Below are 20,429 nucleotides of genomic sequence, written 5' to 3' on the forward strand. Positions count from 1 at the left end.
TATATATATAATTAGATATATAATTATAGTAGTAATCGCTACTTAAAGTAGTATTAGTATAGTAATAACCTTTATCACTTTTACTAGAGAGCGTAAATTAAATATATTTAAAGTATAAGCGAGTAAACTTATTTCCTATAAGTATTATTAATATATATTAATAATATAGATTCTAAGAAATAATTACTTAAGAAGTAAATAGAATAATTACTTACTTTTAACTCTTTTTATAAGACTAGTCTTCTTATATAACTCTAACTCTATTAGAAGATTAATAAGAGTAAAAGTGATTATAGACTTATAGAATAACTTTAGAGTAATAGTAGTTCTTTTTTTTCTATTAAGCTTAGATATAATAATTAATAAGAGATTATTAATAAGAGAAAGATAGTATAAATAACTTAATAAAAGAGTAAATAAATAAGTATAAGTATAAGATATAACCTTAGAAGAAGAAAGAGACTTATTATTATCTTTATTATTATTATAAGTATTATTATTATAAGTATTATTATTAGCTTTACTAAGCTTATCCTAAGAAGAAGTAGAATATAAAAGTAAAGTAAGAGTAAGAGAGGACTAAGTAAAGAGCTTATTATTATCCTTTTTATTAGATTATATAATAACTTCTTTATTAAAGGCAGAATCTTTACGCTTTTTATTAGCTTTCTATATATAAGTTAGCTAAAGTAAACTCTATATATATATAAGAAATATATATCTCTACTAGTAATAATTATATAAGGAAGTAAATATTAAAAAATAAAGATAAAATATAAATCACTTACTTAAGTAATTAAATAATCTTTAATTCTTTTAGTTAAGATAGAAATAGTAAAGGAACACTTAGTAAGAAGTCTCTTTAATATAGACTTCTTTTTAGAAGATTTAAAAGTAAGTTAATAAGGTATAATAATATAATAGAGAGATTAATTACTTAAAAAAGTATTAGAAATAAGTAATAAAGAAAAGAAAGAGAAGAAATATAAAAGTAGAATATAAGTATAAGTATATAGTATATAATAAGCTTAAAGTTATAAGGTTATAGAGAGAAGATTATATTTATATATATATATATATAAGTATATAATATAATCGCGATTACTTAACTTATAAGTGAATTACTAACTAAATTACTTAAACTAGCTAATTAAGAGACTCCTTTAAGTATAATAGTAATCACTTATTATTATACCTTCTAAACTTATATATAATTACTTAATCTAGCTAATTAGTATACTTATAGTATAGTAAATACTATATAATAGCTATAGAGCCTTACTCTAAATTTAATAACTTTCTATATATAGAATATATATATACTACTTAGATTTAGATACTAGAATAATTTCTTTTAAGAATCTTATACTTAGATCTCTATATATTTACTTAATTTAATTAGACTATATATAGCTTTAAAGCGCGTTTTAATATTTAGATTTTATTTATTTATAAACTTACTTAATTAAGTAATACCTTACCTTTAAGCGTATCTACTATTATATATAACTATAATATATTTCTTTTATTACTAAGTATATAAGTAGCTAGATATAGAATAGTTACTACTATATTTATCTAAGAGATATAATTATTATATAGAATACTCACTATATTAGACTTAATCTTATATTTAATATATTTAATAGTAAGCTCTTATAAATTTAAATATACTTAATAGTAAGCTCTTATAAATTTAAATATACTATAGGGGTATATTAAATACTAGCGCTATATAAGCTTATCCTAGGTTTAGTATATACTTAGTAAGTATACTATATATATATAGTATACTCTTAGCCTCTGATTCTAGGGGGTAACGCTCTTTTAAATATATCTTTTAATACTATAACTTCTACTTAATCGAGTAAGCTCTTTATTATATAAAAGTCTACTCCACTACTATACGATATTATACTATTATACTAAATCGATTAATTTAGATACTTTTAAAACTAAAAGTAAGAGTTAATCTTATATAAAAGGTACTAAGTATTAAAGTAAAGTAAAAAGAATTTAAGTTTTATTCTCTTTTTAAGAAAAAATAAGAGAGCTCTTACTTTAAAAGTAAAAGTAAAGACTATCTCTAAGAAAGTAACTATTCTAAAATAATCTAAGAAACGTTTTTAATTAAGGATAGTTCCTACAGAGAGAATTATTCTTAGACTATCTAGGGATAGTCTATTTATATCTACTTTTATCTCTGAGATAGATAATATAATTTTAAGATTATTATAAAATAATATATAAGAAATAACAAACCTTTTACTAATAATTAATTAATATATATTAATCTCTTTAAAGATAAGTATCTACTTAAAAAAAGTCTTTTTTTAAAGTTTTAAGTTGTTTAACTTTAAAAGTATTTCTTTTAAGTTCGTAGCTTTCTTTTAAAAAAAAAGATTAGTATTAAAGTAATATTTTAATATTTTAACTTTTATAACTATTATAATACTAAAGTCTAAGTAGTTTTTAATAATATAGCTTATCTTTTTATAGTTATAATATATAATAGTTTTAAAAAAATAAAAAATATTACTTTAAATATTATTATAAAAATTATAATAATAAAAACTAAGATAATATTTAAAATTAAAAAAATAACTAAGTGTTTTTTAAAAAAGTTAAAAGTTAAAGTATAAATTATAAGTATAAGAGTTTAAATAGTTATTATAATTTACTAATACTATTTTTAAGTATAATATACTTTTTTATTTAAGAAATCTATTATAAATATAAAGTCTTAGAGACTTTTATTAAAAGTAAACTTATAAACTATTTAATCTTTAAAAGTTAAGTATAAAAAGTTATAAATATAAGTAATAAGACTTTTAATAAATAAGATATAAGTATTTTTAATAAGAGTTAAAAACCTTAAGTATAACGATTCAGAGGCATTTCTATAGCTTAGTTTATTATTTTTAATTAAGATAATATAACCTAAGCTAAGTGAGATTATCTCTTTTAACTTTTTATATATTATCTTTTTATCTTCTTTACTTTCTTTTTACTTTAGTTATAGATTCTAAGAGAATCTTAATTACTTTTACTTAATATTATAAATATATAAGATCGCTATTACTACGTAATACCGACCTTTTATAAGGTAAGCGTTTTATTAAGTAGTATTTAATAAATAACTTACTTAATACTATTTAAAGCTTATTTAAGGCTATCTTAGTATTTTATTACTTAAAAATTTTACTATATATATACTACTAAAGTAGTTAAGTATTTCTTTAACATTTTTAAAAAAGTTTATAATATTAACTTTAAAATAAAAAAGTAAGTAACTTTAAGTATTACTTTTAATATAATTATATACTATAGCTTATTAAGCCTTTTTTTATTTAAGTAGTAGTTAGTATTAATATCTAGCTTACTAATTATAAAAGTAGACTAAGTATATTATTTTAAACTTTTAAAGGTACTAAAAAACTTATTAATATATCACTTAAATAAAAGTCTACTATAATATTTAAAATAATAAAGATAGACTTTATTAGTATTTAAAAGGTATTATTTCAATTATTTTTAGATAATTTATTATTATTATAGTTATTATTATCTTTTAAGTTAAAAGCTTATTATTAAAAGCTAAATAACTTTATATTTTAAACTTAATAATAAGATTAATAAGTATTTCTATTATTATTTAGAGATTTTTATTTTATTTATTTTAATATTTAAAAAGCTTTTTAATATTATTTTTACTTTCAAAAGCCTTAACTACTAGTATAATAGTAAGGTATTCTTTTTATAAGTAGTTTTATTAGTTTTCAAAGTCTTTATTAATAAAAGATATAGTATTATTATAATAGTTTAAAGGGATTATTTTACTTTTCTCTTTTATTATATATTATTAAAGTATAAGATATATAAGAGAAGAAGCTAATTAAAGTTAAAAAAAGGATTTCTTTTTTTTGTATTAAAAAAGTAATAAGAGTAACTAAAAAATAAAGCTATATTATATTTTTTGTAAATTTTTAAAAGAGTTAGATTTACTTATAAAAAAGTAATAAGAGTAAAAGTAAAAAAAGTACTTTAAATATAAGTATAACTTAATTATACTTAAAAGATACTTAGGAAATTTAATAAAAGTAGATATTAAGACCTTTATAAGTAAAGTTAACTTTTTCTAATATAATAATATAATAAAGATTTATTAATAATTATAATATAAAATAAAAAGAATAATAAGAGAAAGAGGTTTTTAAAAAGTCTTAAAAATAAGTAAAAGAGATATAACTACTAATAAACTAAACTAATCCTAAGTTTATTATATAACTCTAGTCTTATAGCCTTATAATATTAGCCTCACTTATATAACTAGCTGATTATAATTAGTTTATTATAATAGGAAGAGAGAAGGAAAAGCTTCCTCTTAAAAGTTAACTTAATAGGTTTATTATAATATTACTTCTTTTCACCTTAGATAAAAATTCAATACACTGTTCTTACGCTTTAAGCTCGCGAGGTCTTTAATTAATCTTCGTCCCTACCCTCCAAGCCATGTTTCTAGAACATAAACATAGATATAAACGTTAAAATCAAACATTGCTAACACAGTCCGGCTGGTATGATAGGCTCCCCCAGTAATAGCTAAATTAGCTGTCCCTCGCGCGGAGAAGGAAAAGTCGCTGACTCTCCTCATTTATTGTCCCTTGGCGGCATAACTTGCTCTCTTTGGATGGAGCAGCAACGCTGAGCTATTTCGTTACTACAGTCAGCATCATTCTTTTGCATAATACAAATCACTCTAGAGGTGAAATGTGGACTTGAAAGTTCATAAGCATCAGACAACGCACTTGAAGGAATTTGCTTGGTAAGGATGCTCTATCAGATGCATCTGCATCTAAATACTGTAACCCATTGGTGCTGGTAAGTTCAAGCCAGCTACCAGTGGAAGAAGTCGAGGAGGCAGTAGACGATCGGCCTCGTTTAGTCAGCCTCTTTCACTCTCAGAATACCAAATGGATGTAATAAGTACCTGGCCGGGACATGGTGGCTTGAGTTTGACTGGACATCTCTGCTACTTTTTATTGGGGACAAAACAGGGATGACAATCGTATAGTTGTCTGTTGAAATATTATGGAATGCGATTGCGAAGAGGAAGTCGTGCTGTGTAGAGAAGCATCTGCAGCCACGGAAACCTCGCTTTATATATGCGAGCTGGCATGTATCGGCACCAAAGTTCACAGAGAACAGGTGATCCAAAAATAGCTATTAAGAATGAATCTAATATTTTCACAAAGTATGATCAACATAGTTGGCTGAAATGATCGACGTTTGGCCAAGTACTCTTACTTCCTCGAGACTTGTTCAATGGGCTTGGCCGCTCCTGATCTTGTTTTGTTTGTTGCGAGTAATGTTCCTCTCCTGGTAGTAGTCTGGGATCCATATAGTTCTTGGCCCCTTGGCTGAAGTGACGAACATGTTTCGTACGTCTCATTTGAACGCCAAGCGAGAGGTGCTGCGGATCGGGACGAGGTTTAGGCATGAGTGCCGGTCGATCACAATTGTTACAGTACCTGTAGGCTTCCAAAAGAGGCTCTGTACGCAGTAGAGCTATGACCTGACCGGAACCGGCTCTCGCTACCCTATGAGCCGTAGGTACAATATGGCTGAGCTCGCTGAGGTCCGAAGTGTCGCGATATGCGCTGAAGAGCCTCAAAGTATTGTACGCTAAAGCGATGCTCCATGCCAAAAACAAAAAAGCGAAGAAGCAGCTGCCAGGCTGCCATTACAGTACTGCAACGCCCCAACTCGGCTTGGTAGAATTTGGCTTCGAGTTGGCATCTTGGTGTCTCAGGTTTGCTACACTGTGAGCTCTACATCAATGAGTTCCATTATTGTCTCAAGACTCTATGCGCCCACATGGTACAGACGAGCTGCTGATTGGCGGCTGCCCTTCGTGAGGTCTATTCCAAGACATGTCCATCACAGACCACAAGAAAGATACCAGCAGATTGTTCTCCGTTGCCATGCATCTTCCATAGCATGTTCTTGGATCCACCTTCTGGCTACTACGACTATAAACCACCAATGCGAGCGGTGAAGCTTACAGCTGTCCAAACAAACATAGTTTTCGACTGGTCACAGCCTGGCAGAACAGAGGATATGCTCACAAGGATGTCAATCCAGACTTACCCAGCCATTTTCACCTACATAGGTCCTGACCTTGATAGGTCTGTGAGTCTTCCAACCTTTAGAGTAGTCGCATCACATCCAAGTCGTTGTAGCAACTGCAGGCCCGTTTCCAAGGCTACTGACTCAATAACTTTCATCCATGATGATAGCCCAAGGAGTAGGCGTTTGTAGACACGACTAAGAACTGCCCAATACAACTTCGTAACAAGACTCTTTCTTTGTAAATGTGAATCTATTAGCTCATGACTGAAACGGTCTCTAGGGCAGTGAGGCGATCGTGGACCTCGACATTGTCTGCGGCAAAGACATATCCCACTATCAGATCTATCAGGAAGCATCGACTTTCATTACGGTGACTTTGCAACAGCCAACGTTTTGGTCATGTAATAACCTAGAATTGATCCTAGTACCGGTGCTGCCTAACTCCCTGCCAAAATTCCAGAAACGCTATCATGTAATCGCTCAACGCCAGCCCAAACAAATTTGCTAAATTATGCATCTGGATTACTCTCCGGTATGTCATCCTTCTCGGGGGACTCTTCGACTGGTAGTTCTACACCCTTGACAGGGTGAATGAGCATCGGTGGCAAACACATCCTTCCTTCACCACCCCTCATACCATTTACACCCTTTCCATCTCTTCCTTCGTCAACTGTCAACTCAAACTCCTCGCCCCCTTCGTTATTCACCCTGAATCCTAACCATCTTTTCCACAGATTTGGGGCGAACCCGGCATTGTAATACCATGACATACCAAGAAGGTTGTGTTCTTTATCTCCAAAGACACTGGTGCGGGCACCTCCAGTAGCTCCATTCCTCCCTGCATTCATGACTCCAGCAAGGTATGCAGTGGGCCACTCTCGGTCGACGTAAACTGGATGAGGGGCATACACCGCTTTGTAACCATGGTGCAAAGCCGTAGTGGGTGCCCACATCTCAGAAAAAGCATGGTGCTTCTTGAAAGCGGTTTCTCGGTGCATGGTGCCAAGTAGACGCTTCGACATTCTCGATGACGTTACAATTGCTGCTCGACGTGGTGGGAGTCCGTTACTTATATTGTAGCCGGTTATATCAGACTCCAGAAGCCAGGTCGTTCCTTCGGGATCGAAAAGTGGGTTGAAGGAGATGAGATCAGCTTCCTCACCTAATCCCCACTTGTACTTGTCTTTTTCGTATCCAGTAGGAGGTTTTGGGTCGTTCTCTGTCTCATACCAATCCCCTGGGTCGTTTGGACGTTCAGGTCCCCAAATTGGCTTGTCGAGTTTAGGACGCTCCGCTTTGGACCCTTTGATGCCTGCCCAGATATTATCCGGACTCTCGGTACCCATCTCCGTCTGAACTCGAACCATTTGTTTAAAATCTTCCCATGACCCATGAACAGATGGAATATAAAATCGACTGCTTCGTTCCCAGAGTCCTTTCCGAGGCTGTTTCTTGGCCCATGATTCAATGTTAGAAAAAAGACTGTAATAATGGCCAGTATACCGAATATCAATCTCCCAATGCCAGAAAAAGTCGTACTCAGGATGGGTATGAGCAAAATACTGCATGGCCATCTGTAACCCACGATATGGCCCGTGTACAGGCCTGTCTCGGATGAAGGTGTCGAAAATTCCCTGGTAAATCATGAGCATCTGTGTCTCGCTCCATAAAGTTGCAATAGTACGAAACTCAGCTGGCACCGAGTCATTCAAATGCGCCTGGTATGTTTCTGCATCAGCCCAAATGGGATTAGCAGGCTCATTCTTAACTTGAACGAGCAGGTGAACGTCGTACTCCCCACCCGAGCCAAGAGAAAGCTCCGATATCAATGCTCTGAGATGCAGAATATCTTCCTCACGGTATTCAAACGTATCCCAGGTCCTAATGACCACGGCATTTCGTGGCAATTGTTTGTTGGCCATCGTCAGGTTTGACATTGAAGCTTCGGCGTTGAAACGTGCAGCATTTGCAATAAAGCATCTCTTTTGTGCAGCTCCCCAGTCGATGCTGGAATAATCGATTTGACCGCCGCCCTCAACACCAGAATTGCCGGCCCACACTGCTTCGGAGCCCTCAATATCACCGTGCTGGCCAGTCCCAGTCCCTCCATATTTCGAAGAGTACCCATATCCATAAGGACCAAGTCTTCCAAATCGTTCAAAGCAGATATCCTCCGGCAATCCAAGCAATTCATAGGATCCCATGACATTGTCGGGGAATCCGCTAGGTCTTCCACTGTAGAACTGAAGTTTGGGGATACGGACAGTAGACTGCTCATCTAAGAAGCATTCTTGGATCGGCATGTATTCGCTCAGATAGCTGGGGGACGTATGGTTCTTGTATGCTTCGAATGGCTTGCTCGCTGGGATATTTCGAATATTAGTGACAACTGTACTATTCACCAAGGCCATTTCGTCCTCAGGAGATGGGTATTCTGGCTTGTTCTCAGAGATTGGTACCAGCGTTCGAATTCCACCATAATACCGTGTCAAGAACTCAAACTTCTCCCAAGTTGGAGGACGTGGTGCTGGACGTGCGCCTACATCCCCGACCTCTACTCTGCGTGAAGATACAATACTCATACGCACTAGACCCAGCACAAAAACAACAAGAGTCGAAATCAACCCTAAACAGAGATAACGGGTGACTCTGTTAGGTAGACGGTATGCCATTGATGACTTTGCAGGTGGTGACTTCCTCCGCAGCATCGGCCTATTAGATGAATATGAACCAGAGGTTTCTCGCGAGGAGACAACGGAGGAGTAGTCTGATTCATCTTCTGATTCGTCGTCGCTATTCTCTGAAGAGTACTGATGTTTTTCGAGGTCGACATTATTCTTCAACCGACGCTGGTTATGGTTGTTGAGGGTGGAGTATTTAGAGGGAGATGATCGTTTTGTCACGCTCAGCGTGTCGGGGGCGCTGAAGCCTACCATCCCAAATTCCGCTCAATGGAATGTTTGTCGTCTGCCTCGAATCAGTCAGCCACGTCCTGCGGAATGTATGGTGATTGAGATTGCACACTGGGTGATTCTATGCACAAGTTTAGGAATGGGCAGAGATTCGCGATATGTGCTTCGATAGGTAGAGATATTGGTATTTGCCAAGATGACAGATCTGAGCAAAGCGAGAGTGTGGCATCCTGTATATTGTATTAGGTAGGATATGAGAAAAACATAGCATCTTACCTGGTTGCCCCTAGCAACCTTATCAACCTTATCGCGTCGCTTACGAAACTTGTCGGTTGCCATCCATGTATCTTTTAGGCGGGCTCGGCGGGCAACTTTATTTTATTTTTAGGTAGGGTAGGTACGGTATCCAGGAAACAACACACAAGCGAATGGGAAGAGCCGACCACGGGAATTTGGAGGTGCCACTGCCACTGCCTCTGGCAGTCTGTCATAATTGCCACGGGTCGTAGACATGATCACCACGGTTCAAGCCCCTTTTGTTAATAGGCATGCCTCATCAGCGGCCTCCATGCCGGGCAATCTGCGGCGCCAGCTACGAAAACCCCCAACACAGCAGCAGAAGGCAGATAAAAAGCTGACTGACAAGACTGTGGACTTAAGGTACCTACCTATGTAGGTAGTCCAGTGAGGACTTCGCACATGCTTGTATGTATTAGAGCGTCAGTAAGATACCTATGTCGAAGTCGATCGAGCTCAAGACGTGCACAAAGCGAGAGTAATGCCCCTCAGCTGGACCATTTCTCCTCTTTTGGACTATGTCCAGCTTAAGGCTAGTTGTCAGGTATGCAATGCAATGCGGTGCCACGCATCGTTGCTGCAACTCACTGCTGAATCTTCGCATGCATTCATTCATCCATTCATTCATTCATGCTACGTGAGGGACCACCAGGACCGTTCTCGGATGCTGAGTTGTTTTTGTTAGGACTGCCCCGCGCACCTTCTGGACAGGCTCGACAGGGCACGAGAAAACAATGGATTAGCCAGAGCTCTTATCGCTCCTTACACAGCTCATGCCTGCAAGTTCAGGTATACCTTAAGGAAAGAGTATCGCACCGTATCTCAGCAGCCTAGCTTCGAAGGGTCGCGTAGCCATGCTGAGCCATGCTAACCACTCGGCTCTGTGTTCTTCTCTTACCAGCGAGAGGTACGGTCGGGGAAAGGAGGCGTTCCCCCATCTTCAACTCGCACGAACCTGTCGTGGCCCAAGGTACAAGTATTGTGAGTTTGCTAGTACAAATAAATTTGCGTGTAACTTTAGTCTTCCTTGAGTGCACAGCACGGCACGGCACAGCACAGCACAGCGCCTGGCGCTGGCCAGCCAGGTAATTCTGGGCTTAGCCTACCTAGCAGGTACTGTAGCTAGCCCAGCCCGGCCAGCTGGAGTATCCCCGCAGCCCGGAACACGACGGCCAGGACTCACGATCATCTCTGGCTCATTACAGTAATATTAAGTACTAACCACCTGAGCTGCAACCGGTGTGACCACATTTCACATTTCCGCTGGCCTTGCAGCCGTTGCCGTTGTCGTTCTACAAAAGGTAAAATGCCTACTGCTCGAGGGCCTGGAATCACTTTCGTCATAACAGGTATGCCCAACCCATTGCCCTCCAGCGACTGCCAGGTCCCAAGGTTCGCGCTACCCATCTGCCATCAGTGCACCGTATCTCCTTGCTGTCAAGTTTATTTGCCAGGAACCTTGATGACACGGCCGGAAGGAATCATGGCAGTATCCAGTTGGCCACTCAGGAGCAGACCAGCTGTCTCCTGTAGCGAGCCGCCGCCCTTGTAACCCCGCAAACAATGTCATGTTGGGCTGCTTCTGCTTCACTTCACAACATGTGCCACCAATTGCCAGCTGATCCTAGAACATTGAATGGAAAGAATTTCACCTTACTGTGTCGACCCGGATCTGCTCAGTTGATATCGAAATATGTTGGAAGACAGCGGAAGATTCTACGTAAGGCTAATTTAGATAGGAACAGTGAGGGCTGTTCGTGACGGCTCGTTTACTCCTCCACCGCCCCTAAAGCTTCCCTTGAGTACCTAGGTAGGGATCGAGGTACATCATACGACCATCGGAGCCGCCAGCAGTGTTGGTGGCGTCTCTAGCCAATTGGACAGTGCTGTTTTGTCAAGTGACGATCTCCTGGTTCCCTGAGCGTCAGAACTCTGTCCAGCTGTGACATGGCAATCCGATTGCGGCCAGTTGTAATTGACAACGACTTCCCTTTCCTTCCCCTTCCCGTACTTTGTCCACATGCTAAGTCGCGGAGAGGAAGTGGGATTACCTCACTTGTGCAGCAAGAAGCGAGCCTACGAGCAGCCAGTGCTGATCCCCATAGCTTTATTTAAGGTCTTACAACTCCCTCTTCCGAGAACTTGCTGTGTCTCGTTGTTCTATTGCCATAGATCCTATGTTCTCATTCATTCATCTCAAGAACCAAGTATCCTATCAGGGATACCAAACTCATCTTTCACCCGATTTCAAATAGTTCCCATTGTGCTTCGTTGCTTCAGATCAGTCGTTGAGACCTTGTGTTGTTACTGAGCCAAGCTGTCAGCTCCCATTATCAATTTGTCCAAGCCCCACTGTCGCTGTAGCAATTCCAAGCTCTTAGACTTCCAACGTGACTGCTAAAATTTTCGCCTTTCGGCTTTCACTTTCTTTCTCTGGCACTCGAGCTACTGAATGTGCTAGGTGTCAGACTTCAGTTTGGAACCCGAACTATTCTTAAGTGAGCAATGGAAACCCTGGTGATGATCATAACTAACGGGCAATAGTAATGGCTAGCTCAACAGCAATGACAACCACAACGACCCAGATCTTGGTGCGGGAACCCGATTATCAGTCTGATGCCCCAACACCAATGACACAGCATGATATCCTCCAGATAACTCTCAACGGACCTGGTCTGGTCCTGACGATCCTCGCAACGATTCTTGCCATCCAGATTTTGCAACCTTCCCTCACATGCACACTTCTGGCATTGGCTCCTCTGCCATGGATCATCCACAACGACTATGTCAATTTCCTCAGTCTTGGCCCGGGTGGAACTCCCTCAACCTTTTTTGGGTATCTCAAAATCACCTACCTCAGACTTTTTGCCTTATCCGACCCCTATACCCCTGTGATGATAGTGTCCGAGAAGATATATCCCATTACAGGGTATTACGAACGTGCTCAATCTTGGCTTCCGGAACGAACAGGTCCTCGACCGAGGATTGCAGGTATCGCCCCACAACGACAACTTGATCAGCCCGGCTGCGCTGAGATGAATCGAATTCTGCGAACAAGTCTCGAGAATCTCGCTTTTAGACATCCCGATGCATTCCGCATTGGTACGTCATGTTTTGAGAAGAAAGGACTCGCTCTCTTTGCGCGAACCCCCATCAATGCTACATGCAGGGGAGAGATATGTCACGTCCACCATAGCGATCGAAGCATGCATCTGAATCTCCATCCAGACGATGCCAAGGTTGTTCTGGAGAAGGGATGGGGTGAGAGACATCCACTTGCTCGAGGTGGTTGGATGAAAGCTTATGTTCCTCGGGAGTTCATCATGATCTACGCCCCGAGAGATCGTACTGAGTTGGATGTTATATGCCGTATCGTCGAAGCAGCGGGATTCTGGGTCTGTGGTGAGCGACTTGCCTTGAAGGCTGAAAGCCAGCCTATGGTGAAACGAGATACCGAAGCGGAAGGGTCGGGTTGCTGAGCCCTATAGTGGAAGCAGGCAACTAATTGGAAGATGTGGTGCACAAACCAAAATCAATCCCCTGTTCTTGCTCTTGGCCCTCTTAAGTATGTAGTGTCTTTCGGCGTTGTATCTTCAGCCAGAAGTGAGCAAAGGGTGCCAATACCGAAGTAACAGAAAGAAAGAACACGGATTCGACGGCTCTGCTTCCCATTTCCATCTATCGAACTCATGTCACCTGTAGCGGATGAATTTTTGACCAAGAAATAATGCTCGGCTACATTCCTAGTTTACCCAAAATCAATACTACGATGATCACTATCACCAGTGGCGTGAACTTGGTCCCATAGCGAGAATGTCCCGCAAGAGACTTTGAGGCTTTAGGCATGTTTGTGGCCTATGGGAGCGGAGGAAGGCGCTCTATATTCTGGAGGTGAAGCCAGGTGTTGTCAGCTTTATTGCTCTACCTAACAGCGACGCATCCAAGACGGTTGAACAGCCGAATATTCACCTTAACACCCAGAACTCGCTAGGCATGACATTGGCATGCAACAGCCAAGAATCTCATCGCTGTCAAAAGCATAAGAGCATTGGATTGAAGAGGACGATTGACTGGAGGTGCAGTGGTGGCAGCATGTGCACAAATGCACATTTGAGTTACCTTACCTGCCTACCTAATAGGTAGGTAGGCAGGTAGGTAGGCAAGTAAGTACCCTGGGAGAAGGCAGGTTTTGCCTCACCGTGGGGAGGCACTCTCCAGAAATAGTAACCTCGCAACTCCGTCAAAGACTCTAGATCTTTGTTACTATCAATTGACCGTTCGCTGATTTCCAGGAACCGCTCCAGACTTACAATGTCTCGTGCCACTCGAACGGTTCTAAGAACCCAGCATTTGCCTTCAAGGTCGGTAGATACTTAAGGTACCTAGGTAGTAGGTACCTTGGTACCTTCGTTGGTAAGAATGAACGTGACCGTAACAGTGAAGCTGCTTGCCCTGGCTGCCAGGCTCGCCAGGCACCATGAGCGGCTCGGAAAAATATTTACCCATTCACCTGATTTTGTAGCCACAAGAGGAAAGGTTAACCACCACCCCTGCACCACCATGTTGAATTCGTGCTGAGCTGACGGGATTTTATCAGCCTCGCAAAATCCAGCTTCGATATCAACAAAGAACCTTCCCAACATTCACATTCGCAAACAAGAACCAGGTAGACCACCATGTCTCGAGAAGCGTACCAAGTTCCTACCCAGGCGCCAGCTCCTGGCCGCGACGCTTTCAACGCCGGAACTGCTATCGAAGGCCCAGCCATCATATACACTTGTGGCGATTGCAGCGCGAAGGTGCCACTGAAGAGAGGTGATCCAATCCGATGCAAAGAGTGTGGGCATCGCGTTTTGTATAAAGAGCGGACTAAGAGGTGAGTCTTCTCGGTTATACGCTGCCAGAGGCTCGTTGCTGACTTTTACTAGAATGGTTCAATTCGAGGCGAGATGACCTTTGAAGGCGAGGCATATGTGTTATGATGATGGAATTTGATGCTTGGACACTGGACGGATTGGGCGTTTTGGGAACGACTGGGGCGTATGGTTTTTCGCAAATTGAATGCAGGCTGTCTCATTCGGAGATATCAGGGGGCCCGCATTTGCGAGGGGATCCCTATTTGCGTACTTCGACATGCCTACGAAGTATGTCAGGTATCCTATTTGATCTCAAAAGATGCGCCAGTGCAATGCTACCATCTAACGCCGTGAACCCTTGCTCCAATTCCCTCCGTGCCTCTACATGTTCATCTGACTTGCTCGAAGATATCTTGTGAAGCTATGATCCTCATTCGTTGACGCATATGGGCCAGATTCTTCCAGAGCTTGTTTGTATCTTGAGGTCAAACCTTCCCCAGTCTGATCCTCGCCATCATCGTCGCCGGAATCCTCCATGTCGCTCAAAGTATCCATGTCGGGTGTTTTCGTCGCCGACTTCGTAGAAGAAGGCTCCCCAGAAACCGCCATATCTTTCATCAACTTGCCCAATTCTTTCTCCCTGTTCTTCAGCTTTTCAGCTTCCCTCTGAATCCTCCTTCGCTCCAATTCGGGCTTATAATCGCGCTCAAATTCCTCGGTCTTGTCTCGTACAGCTTCGAAGAACTCTTTGATCCCGGCTCCAGTCATGGAGCTCACTCCAACCACACTCAAGTGACTGTAAAACTCCTCTAACACTAGGCTCATACTGTTAAGCAAAGAGCCCATATAACCACTTCCACCCCCCGAACTCCCACCTTCAACTCCACCAAAGCTGCCAGACTCTTCCTCTTCCTTCAAAGCTGCCTGAAAAGCTTCAAAGTCTGTCATCCACTCCTTTGCAAACTCGGCATCTTTGACGTCTGTTTTGTTGAAAACCAGAATCATAGGAAGCTTAGTCTTGTAGAGAATACTGCAAGCATATAGCATGTTGCTCATAAAGGTACTTGTAGAAGCAGTTCGTGGAGTGTCGATGATATATGCGATGACCGTTGGGAATGTCGACGCCAAAGAATCCAACAAGATGGCACCAGAAGCGCTCCATACAAACACTTCAATCTGACCAGGTGTGTCCACCAATATGCTCTTTATAGTCTTTGCGTCAGGTTTCGCAGGATCTGGTGTCGTGCGCTTTTCCAACAGTCCAAGGATTTGATCAATTTTCGTTGCGAACAAGTTAAGTGATGTCAGGATGCCGCCATTGGGACCAAGATTGTAGGACTTCATTACCTCCTTGTAATTCACCGAATCGCGAATGTCGATATTACTGTCGAAGGGAACATTGCGGACTGCCGGATCGAGGTTGATTACATATGGAGGTTCTTTCTGGGCGTGGAGATGGCTGTTGATGCGTTGCATGAAAGTCGTCTTTCCGCTTCCTTATTGACTGTTATCCAGCTGCATAGAAGTTATGGACCATTACTAACCTGCCATGCCTACGCAGACAATAGCTGTTGGCGGGGTGGGCACTAGAAGCTGGGAAGTCGCCATTCTGGGACTACACACGCGTCGCGCCGAGGTTAGGATGGAAGAAAGCCTCGTGGGCACCTGCTGCCCGAAGGAAAGTGGATTTTGAGAGGCAGGTGAAGCAAAACGTATGTTGAGATTTAGTTTGCCTGTGAAGATTGGCGGGGTTCGAGGTGGGCTGTCGTTTCCAGGTTTCTACTTTTAACTAAATCTTGCTCGCCAAAGCTAGGTAGTTGGTCAAGGTGATCCACTCGCTTCCCCAGATTTTCTTTCCCATTCACCTCAAAAAGACGAAATGAACAGCCTTGACGAATTTGAGAAAATTCTAGCGGAGGAGAAGGAAGCCAGGGAGAGGGAAGAGAAATATGGCAGGAAGAAGGATCGGGATCCTGGGAAACACAGACACAGATCAGGTCATAAGCTGCGCGATGCTCATGACGAGGAACGCTTTAGGGATTATCACAGGCACAAGAGGTCGAGAGCATCAAGGGACGGTGAAGAAGAAGGCCACCGAAGAAGCCACAAGCACGCAAAAGCCTCGGATCCGCACGAAGATTTGCCAAACCTAGACGATGAGCAGCCAGACATCACCCCCAAACCGACACGCGATTCCTGGATGGAAGCACCTTCTGCGATGGATATCGATTACACTCAGAAGGGTATAAAGAAATTAGCCAAGGCTCCACCTCCGAAGCCAGACTACGACTTGAAAATCCACAAGAATGAGCTCAATCTACAGCTACAGGACCTAGCGGATGGAAAGAAGCTCCAGGATATAGAGGTAGGAAAAGACGTTGAGTACACCTTCGGTGATTCTGGGGCACAATGGAGGATGACAAAGCTCAAGGCTGTGTATAAACAGGCTGACAAAAGTGGAAAATCGATCGATGAGGTTGCCCTGGCTCGCTTTGGGGATTTGAAGAGCTTCGATGACGCTCGAGAAGAGCAGATTGAACTGGATCGTCGACGGACTTATGGAGAAGGTTACGTAGGAAAAGAGAAACCAAGTGGGGAGCTATTCCAGGAACGAATGCTGAGATTGGGGACTCGACGACAGCACGAAGAAACAAGAAAGGAGCCAATACAATTACCACGGGCAGTTGTGCAGGAAGAGCCTGCTGAGTTTGCCGCTGTATCGGACTCAACTACTCTGAATCGGTTGAAGGCCCAACTCATGAAGGCGAAGCTCAAGAAGAGCCCGGACGCCGAGAGACTTGAGAGAGAGTACGGCGAAGCTATGGCTAGCTTTACCAGAAATCGATCGGACCCAGGCGTGGTAGTGTTAGGGGTGATGGATAATCGCATGCTAGCGGGTAGCCGAGGGGAAGTCAAGTCAATTGACAACAAAAGAGGACGAGAGAGAGGCCTTGTTCAAGATAATGAGGACATGAGCATTGATGACATGGTCCGCGAAGAACGTCGAACAAGGGGTCAAGCTGGAGGTGAGGGCATGAGAGCTGCAGAGAGAATCGCTAAAGACGTCAAGTTTGATGATGATCTGGATTATATGGACGACAACGCCAACAAACTCGCCAAGCGAGTACAGAAATCTGAGATCAACCTTAAGAACGCTGCCGTAGGAGAGTTCCAGAAGATGAACAGGATCCTGGACTCCTGTCAACTCTGTCATCACGAAGACAAAAATCAAGCCCCCGTCGCTCCCCTCATATCATTGGGTACACGAGTATATCTAACATTGCCAACCGAGCCTGAGCTCAGTGAAGGTGGTGCGGTCATTGTTCCAATTCAGCACAGAACAAATCTCCTAGATTGTGATGACGATGAATGGGAAGAGATCCGGAACTTCATGAAGAGCCTCACTCGGATGTATCACGACCAAGGCCGTGATGTAGTCTTTTACGAGAACGCGGCAACTCCGCACAGAAAAATGCACGCCGCAATGCAGGCTGTGCCCTTACCTTATAGCCTTGGTGAAACAGCCCCAGCTTTCTTCAAGGAGGCGATCCTCTCATCCGACGAAGAATGGACACAACACAAAAAATTGATAGATACGGCTACACGAGCACGAGACGGTTTGGGCAAGTCGGCTTTCCGCCGTTCAATTGCCAAGGAGATGCCATACTTCCATGCGTGGTTCAATCTGGATGGAGGTCTTGGCCATATTGTTGAAGATTCAAATAGATGGCCGAAAGGAGATTTGTTTGCACGGGAGATCATTGGAGGGATGCTCGACATTGAGCCTGATGTGATAAAGAGGCAAGGTCGTTGGCACCGAGTGGATAAACGCCTCGATGACTTCCGTGCGCGTTGGAAAAAGTTCGACTGGACGAGAGTGCTTACTGATGGGTAGTCGGTTGTTCGAAAGTCAAATGTAACTGCTTTGGTCGGTTCTCGGCTCTGCTCGTCAGTGGTTCTTCGGCCCGTTTGCCGGGAAAACGATATTTCACTCGAGTATATGGAACAACATCTACAACTGCATTGGGAAATGACAGTGAAGATTCAAAGCATACTACGTGCCGGTAAAAGGCAGATTGCGCCCTCTTACAAGTACAGTGTTTGGTTACAGAGGTACACGGACGATTTAGGCTCGTCTCCCTCCATGATACAGCTATGCAGCTGTCCAACAAGCTCGGGGATAGTGTTAGTAGCACAACAGAGCCAGGCCTCGTCTGCGAAGCAACGTGTTGATTAAAAGCACATAATTGTGACATCCTTGCCTGCGAATGTTTTGCGGCTACCTATCTACATTTTCTTGTTAAAAAAGAAAGTGCTGTGCTCTGCCGCCCGAACTCGACGTTTACGAATTTCATGGTATCAGTCAATCAGAGTATATGGCTGCGTCAAGTCGATCTAATCATTCAATGGATAACTGCAAGTTATTAACCCCTGAAATCTCAATAACACTTAAATGACAAGAGGCTAGAAATGAAGGGAGGCTGGCTACGCTGAACGCAGTATGAAATGCTAATCCCATAATTCAGATTAGCAACAATTTCCTCACATCCGATACTTGGGATACGATTAAACCGTCATAAGGCTATCCCCTCAACTGCCGAAAACACATTTTTCCAGGGCACGGTGCTGAAGCGAGGCGCTAAGGCTGCCTAGACGACAACGAACTCCAGCGTTCTTCGCTTAATTACAGGGTCTCGCTACAGGTGTGTTTGATACGGCAGTTGAGGGGATAAGGCACACTCGCATAACACACCTAAAAGCACCTATACCGCTTTTATTCGCGAAGGCAATTGACTTAGAAAAAATCAGTTAACATATGTATATGTTATTTGTAATATTATAAAACAGCATATAATAAAAATTTTAAAAGATACGTTTAAATCGCATTAAAGGTGTATTAATTATTTAATAATTAAAAAATCAATTAAATAGTGTTTGTTTTGATAACATTACAGCTAGAACAGTGTCTTACGAGGGGTATTCTTCGCTTATTAAAGTGGCATTCGTACCTGATACAGGGGTAAATTTGTGTAGTGGTGTGCCTTGTGGCCTCATAACGGTTTAATCGATTCCGATACTTGCCTATGATATCCACTCCTTGGTTAGGAACATATTTCTTAACCGGCAACGTAATGCCTTGTTCTTGTTGGTGCAACCATGACTACTATGCCTGACTATGACAGGCATCAGATCAATCTGGGCTCGCCTGTTGAGCTCAGTCTCCAGCAAGGGATGTGTGTGCATGCCACTGCGTGGGTACTGAGATAATTTAGTCGAAGGATTGATTGCGTTCATGGCGCCGATTTGCTCTGGTACGAAGGTGGTATAATCGCATCAACAGAAGTCGCACATGGCGTTTGATCATGATCCAGTAATCGTTTCTTCGGGTTGGCCTCAAACCCTTGGAAAGCCTACCTACCGGAACTGTGATATTTATACCATTCGCTGCCAGTCATATGACAGCAGAGGCAAAAGCCAAAGCAAGGGAAATGGAACCCAGACTGACAAGCGCCGATTGGATGCACGAAGTTGCAGATGCCATATCTATGTGCTTCGGAATGGCATAGGCTGAGAGGTGAGACAATACAGTCTTTCATATAACACATGGATATAGGCACTGAAAGGTTTGCGAGATCATGGGAGGATTCGAGGATTCGTATACCGCATTGCACGTGTTTCGTCGGCGATGCGAGAGCCGAAATGGATGAATCGAAACCAACCCTAAATTCAGCTGGCTGACAACAGATGGGAGGAAATACACAAAAACCCCCGATAGTAGGAGGCCGTCGAGAAGTCAGAGGCCATTAAAGATGCAAGATATCTGGCCTGAAAGAATCTGCAAAATTAAATGTTTTGTTTCTCTCCCTCACCCTAGAGCGCATATGTCGGGGAAAGCCTTCTGAAACATAGCGCTGTGGCATCAGCAGCAGTGACATGCATATGTACCAACAAGTCCCTTGGTAGGTATGTACAGTACAATCTACGCAGTGATACTGGGAGGCAGCCTGCACGCTGCACGCTGCCAGATTGCAAGTACAAAGTGGTGTGCTCGCTGTGGTAGGACGTCCTTCAGCAATCCTGAGACGTGGTGGACACGAGGACTAGATCTATGAAAGTTTGTAAATTACTCTGACTGGCGAACACCATACCATACCCCTGATTTTGATCGCCTGCTAGCCTCCAAGCGAGTATGCGGTCGGCAGGCGAGGGCATACAGGACAGGACAGGTCAC

The 20,429-nt window shown here is 41.7% G+C and overlaps 5 protein-coding genes across 5 annotated transcripts; 3 read left to right on the forward strand and 2 right to left on the reverse strand.

Annotated features, from left to right (window-relative positions):
• Positions 1–6,367: 6,367 nt before the first annotated feature.
• Positions 6,368–9,271, reverse strand: ONS95_005014 (uncharacterized protein). The gene is made up of 2 exons (XM_058498405.1): positions 9,157–9,271; positions 6,368–9,099 (listed from the first exon to the last, which is right to left on the reverse strand). Exon 2 carries the CDS (start codon positions 9,066–9,068, stop codon positions 6,642–6,644), a length of 2,427 nt encoding a protein of 808 aa, XP_058351919.1. The 5' UTR covers positions 9,069–9,099; positions 9,157–9,271; the 3' UTR covers positions 6,368–6,641.
• A 2,634-nt stretch (positions 9,272–11,905) lies between these two features.
• Positions 11,906–12,820, forward strand: ONS95_005015 (uncharacterized protein; the record flags this gene model as incomplete). The annotated part of the gene is made up of 1 exon (XM_058498406.1): positions 11,906–12,820. One exon carries the CDS (start codon positions 11,906–11,908, stop codon positions 12,818–12,820), a length of 915 nt encoding a protein of 304 aa, XP_058351920.1.
• Positions 12,821–14,017: 1,197 nt separating this feature from the next.
• Positions 14,018–14,294, forward strand: RPC10 (DNA-directed RNA polymerase core subunit rpc10; the record flags this gene model as incomplete). The annotated part of the gene is made up of 2 exons (XM_058498407.1): positions 14,018–14,217; positions 14,270–14,294. 2 exons carry the CDS (start codon positions 14,018–14,020, stop codon positions 14,292–14,294), a joined length of 225 nt encoding a protein of 74 aa, XP_058351921.1.
• A 284-nt stretch (positions 14,295–14,578) lies between these two features.
• ONS95_005017 (uncharacterized protein) lies at positions 14,579–15,805 on the reverse strand (the record flags this gene model as incomplete). The annotated part of the gene is made up of 2 exons (XM_058498408.1): positions 14,579–15,693; positions 15,742–15,805. The coding sequence occupies 2 exons, from the start codon at positions 15,803–15,805 to the stop codon at positions 14,579–14,581; spliced, it is 1,179 nt and encodes a 392-aa protein (XP_058351922.1).
• Positions 15,806–16,076: 271 nt separating this feature from the next.
• ONS95_005018 (uncharacterized protein) lies at positions 16,077–18,092 on the forward strand (the record flags this gene model as incomplete). The annotated part of the gene is made up of 1 exon (XM_058498409.1): positions 16,077–18,092. One exon carries the CDS (start codon positions 16,077–16,079, stop codon positions 18,090–18,092), a length of 2,016 nt encoding a protein of 671 aa, XP_058351923.1.
• Between the last annotated feature and the right edge of the window lie 2,337 nt (positions 18,093–20,429).

The sequence above is a fragment of the Cadophora gregata genome, assembly GCF_030347475.1.
Source record: "Cadophora gregata isolate MNR1 chromosome Unknown scaffold_15, whole genome shotgun sequence".
In the NCBI taxonomy this organism is placed as follows: domain Eukaryota; kingdom Fungi; phylum Ascomycota; class Leotiomycetes; order Helotiales; family Ploettnerulaceae; genus Cadophora; species Cadophora gregata.

Coding starts and splice junctions, on each gene's coding strand:
- ONS95_005014 (XM_058498405.1), bottom strand. CDS start 9,068: ATGGTAGGCTTCAGCGCCCCCGACACGCTGAGCGTGACAAAACGATCA.